The 5,042-nt window shown below is 32.8% G+C and overlaps 1 protein-coding gene across 1 annotated transcript; it reads left to right on the forward strand.

The window, feature by feature from the left end:
* Nucleotides 1–2,138: 2,138 nt before the first annotated feature.
* Nucleotides 2,139–4,783, forward strand: Atac3 (Ada2a-containing complex component 3). Its single transcript, XM_018538829.1, has 8 exons — nucleotides 2,139–2,243; nucleotides 2,651–2,759; nucleotides 2,860–3,021; nucleotides 3,102–3,299; nucleotides 3,365–3,725; nucleotides 3,819–4,088; nucleotides 4,167–4,450; nucleotides 4,529–4,783. The coding sequence occupies exons 2-8, from the start codon at nucleotides 2,691–2,693 to the stop codon at nucleotides 4,781–4,783; spliced, it is 1,599 nt and encodes a 532-aa protein (XP_018394331.1). The 5' UTR covers nucleotides 2,139–2,243; nucleotides 2,651–2,690.
* The last annotated feature ends 259 nt before the right edge of the window (nucleotides 4,784–5,042 follow it).

The following is a 5,042-nucleotide window of genomic DNA, read 5'->3' on the forward strand; positions in this document are numbered from 1 at the left end:
TAAGTTTTTAACTTTTTTTCGATTTTAGCATATAATTCTCAACACCACTAACTAATTTTGTATGTATATTAATCCTGTAAGGGGATTTCTCATTCCCCGTTCAGTTGTTTTAGAGATTTTCTTAAGACTGTAAAGATCCACAATTTCGTGGGTCCAGCATCCCCTTAAAGAAGACATTAAACTGAAGAATTTCATATCGCAAAAAGACCTATAAGATGCATACATTAGTTTGAAATAGAATGAAGAATGTATAAATATGATTATTTTCAATGTTTCTCACTGTGTCAATTTATTAATTGGGCGTTTTCGCATGGAAATTAACTGACTAGATTAGATACTAATCAGGCATTCAGACAAATCTCTGTGAGAGAGACTCCGTTTACTGGTGATTGGCAGAATTCGCAAAGCGAATTGCGCTTCGATAATCAGATGGAAGTCCTGCACTGAATATATTTACTTGATTAAAGCATATCACTGCATCGAGTTTATGAATACTGCATTTCGTAAATCTTCGTTTATAAATTACAAATTGTGGATTAACTTTTTGTCATTATAATACAAATACAATTAATGATATTAAAAAAAAATGTTTAAATTAATTTTCATACGTTTAGTATAGACAATAAAATTCTTAAATATTCGTTGCATTGATAGCAATGATTTAAAACATTTTTATTTTTTCAAATTTAATTTCTTGCAATTTCAAATTTCAATGTTGTAAAATATTATATTGTATGAAATATTTATTATTATAATATCTTACAATTTAGTAAAAATTGATCCAAAACTGTTAAATTTCTGCAGATAATTTTTTTCTACATATAAAAATTAAAAATTCAAGAACAGAAAAGCATCGTTGAAAAGCGAAAAGCAGAAAGTATGAAAAATGTGTACTGTAAAATAAAAAAAAAAGCATAAGACTCTCTCTCAATACTCATACCATTCACTTTATAATTAAAATATATTGAAACAGTCGACAAGAAAGGCTACAGAGACCTCTCTTGGAGTAGCCATGAATTATAAATTCTTTTCAACGTTATTTTATAACAAAAATGTAAAGGGAATATTATATTATAGATATAATTATGACATTTGTAATTAGCAGAATTATGTGCAATGTTGAAAAGAGTAATTGTTTTGGAAAAACAAAAAAAAATAATAAAAAGTCGTTAATTCACAATAAAATTGACCACAAAACCATATTTCATTTATTACTTATTTTTTTATAAGAGCCAAATTGCACAAGATCTAATTCTATTATTATTATTATATTATTCACATACTCTACATACAAAGCACGCTCTGCACGATGTATAATTTACGACAAAATTCGAAACAGAATTTTATTTATAATTTTATACATCAAATTATAAATTTTATATATATATAATTATAGATGAAGAAAATTTCTTATATTACAAAACATATCAGATATCAATATCAGAGTATTAATATCAATATCAGATATCAAAAAATATGCGATGTTAAAAATATGCGATATGGGTAAAAAAATTTATAAAAAGAAAATATTGTACTTTTCCCCGAAAAATACAGTAAGATTAAAAAATATATGTCTGTCTTTCATAGAGTTGAAATTTTGGCAAAAGGAAATTCTAGAATGTGCATGTAATCCAGTGCAACAATAAAAAAACAAATCATTTCAGTCAAGGTGTTACGTATTGTGTTGTATCTTTTTTAATTTGTTTAATGCTGTATTCATTATTTTAGATTTTTTTACAGTTAGATATTATTTTCATATTTACTAACCTTAAAGTACGATGCAATATAAATTTCATTAGAATTTGAAAAAATGTTCTATTCTTTACATCGTATTTTCTACGACGAACTATTCAATATACATATTCTATGGACACTCAATATCCAATAGTTAAATTTACTTTCTAGGGACTCCTAGCTATGTCTCACTTCCTAGAAAATAGATTATCTTATTGGTCGCGTATATCGGACGACGAATACTTGGTGACGTCCATGCTGTCCAGCCGTAAATACGCGGGGAGGGGGCATCTCGTGTGCGGACTCGTCGCACACATGGGAAACGCTTTTACCACCCGAGCTGGACCGGACGGCGCTAGGAATGGCGCCAATGCGCCGCCATTTTCATGAAACTTTACCGTGACCGTAAATCGCGGAGACTGTGACGGGGAAGAAATCCAGCGGACTTCGCACGGCCGTTGGTGGATCGTCGGAAAAATCGCGAGAACGGCGAGAATAATGCGCTGGTCGTAAGTATAGCATCCCGTTGCGATCCGTTGGTCCGCTAGTTCTTTTTTTTCGGGCACGTAATACAGGGCCTATGGCATGGGACTTCCGTTCGATGAAACAGGAACAGGAAGTTCCACGCGACCCCGAGACGGCGAAATAAAAACATCCTGTAGCGATGCAAAAATTCCGAGGAATAAACGCAGCACGCGCACGTGATACACCGCGGAGCGCAAATCGAATGTGTCCGGCCGCACGTGTTTCTCCGTCGGCGAGCTCGTTATTTTTACGGCCCACTTTCGGATTTAGCTGACCCAAGGTCGAACGACAGCGATTAACGCCCGAAAATTACTCGCTCACAGTTCGATTCGCATCGGTTAGAAAAAGCCCACCCGGTGATCGTGAAAAGTTATGGATAATATGCTTTTAGAGCCTGCTTGTACGAAGGTGACTGAGCTGGATAATCAAGAATGCAATCTATGCAGGAAAGCATATGTGCCAACGATATCGAGAGCCTGGACACGGATACTCTCATACCAGTAGGTATCTCCCTTTTATGTTGAACGTATACAAAGAACGTACTATTTGATTTTACGTAAAGCTATCGTTAATGTCTAATGATTGTGCCGTTGTCATTAGGTGGAGCTTTTGGCTTGCGACGTTTCCTCTCATCATTCAAGACCACAAGATGCCTCGACTATGGTGGAACTTGGTAAACAGCTTCTACATAGTGCTAAAAATGGCGATACTGAAGCTGTTCGTGAGCTCATGTGTAGGGGCGCACCATTTACCACAGACTGGGTATGTACTTTAGCATTTAAAAACTATAGATTTTTTTTTTATATATAACAGTTGACATACGATACGTACTTATCTTTTAGCTTGGTACAAGTGCGCTCCATCTTGCTGCACAGAACAATCATATAGATACTGCCGATGTTTTACTCAGAGCAGGGATATCAAGGGATGCTAGAACAAAAGTCGATAGAACTCCGTTACACATGGCAGCATACGAAGGTCATCATCAAATGGTACAATTGCTGCTTAACTATGGAGCAGACGTCAATAGCAGAGACATGGTATAATATCAAAATAGATTTATTAACTTTTAACACCAAATAATTTACATGAAAAATAATTTTAGTTAAAGATGACTCCATTGCATTGGGCAGTAGAATGTGAGCATGTAGATGTGATGCACATTTTACTAGATCATGGAGCTGATACGAATGCAACTAGTAAATTTGAGAAAACTCCAATCAGTCTTGCATTGGAGCACGATAGGCTAGACTTTGTGGATATATTACAACAAGAAAGAGAGTTAATAGGTATTCAAGCTCATCAACAGAGTCAGGCTAATTCTGTCGAATTAGAAGTAGCCACAAATAATTTAGTACAATTAGAAGCTGCGAATAATAGCAAAAGTTCGATAATACAAGAAGAGGAACAAAAATTTGGAATAACACAGCAACAACAATCTTCACGTAAACGTAAATTTTCTCAAGGTAAATGGGCAGCAATATATTTTTCCATGCAAATACTTGATTTATATATGTTCCTGTACTTTGAATGTTATTTTGTAAATTGATAATTTCTAGCGCAAATGGAAAAAAAACAAAAAATGGTTTTTCAACAAATTTCTGTATCACCAAACAATAGAGATGGTGAACAAGAAAAAGAAATTGAAGAGGTTGAAATAATTAATGCGAATAATATTATAAATAGTAAGAAACATAAAGATATTTTATCAATAGGTAGCAAACCGTTTAGGTACTTAGAAGCACATGGAATCAGAATGATACCTGTAGATGATGAATCATCTATTGTAGAAAAGGCAATGGAAAGTGGGAGAACGGTAGTTTTAACAGGTTCGTTTTTGTATATTTAAAATAATTTAAAAACCAATATCAGAATACGTTGTTCTAAGATGATTTATATGATTGCAGAAGCTGGAAAAATTGCTTTAAATTTGACGAAAGGTTCGTCGATTAAACGCCTTCAAGTTGCTTCGCGGAAAGGATTATCGAGAAAAGTTATAGCAATTAGAGCAGACCAAATTTCATCAAAAATTTTAAATCCAAATTCTAATACATCTACCATTACATCACGGAGTCCGAATATTTTGAAAAAAGCTGTTGATAAACCAATGAAGTTATTGGTCACAACAGTTTCTAACACTTCAACAGCATCTACTGTCACTGAAACCAAGAATTCTATTTCGTCAAAAGAAGTAAGATCATTTTTATATTTTAGATATAAAATATAAATTAACAATAGACAAATAAAAATATACATTTTTATATTTCAGAAAATTGCGTATTCTCCGTCAAAAATTGTGGAATCAACAGTTTTACAATTAGATGATGATATAGAAGAAATTATTGAAGAGGACAATCCAGAACATAGCGAGCCAGTAACAGATATAGCAGTACTAAATAAACAATTAGCAGAGGCGCGAAGACAAGCCGCAAAGTATCGTAAGCAATTACAAGAAAAAGAAAAGGAAGCGGAAATATATAAACAACAACTCAAGAACATCACAGCGCAAATAGCATCTAAGTAATTTTGTATAAATATAGAGTTAATATTCGGTTTCACAATTTGCAAATCGGATTCCTCTTTTTATATCAAAAGACTTTATAAGCTTTGTTTTTTACATCATGTATTTTTACAACATATTATCAAGTAAGTGATTCAAAATCCTCTGAATCTTGTATATAAATTTTGTTTCCACAGTTGTCAAATAATTTTTATTATTAACACAGTTTTATAAAGAATATCTATGAGAAACTGTAAATTTCCTACATACTTATAAAATACTT

Source organism: Cyphomyrmex costatus, unplaced genomic scaffold (genome assembly GCF_001594065.2).
Source record: "Cyphomyrmex costatus isolate MS0001 unplaced genomic scaffold, Ccosl1.0 scaffold199, whole genome shotgun sequence".
Taxonomy (NCBI): Eukaryota; Metazoa; Arthropoda; class Insecta; order Hymenoptera; family Formicidae; genus Cyphomyrmex; species Cyphomyrmex costatus.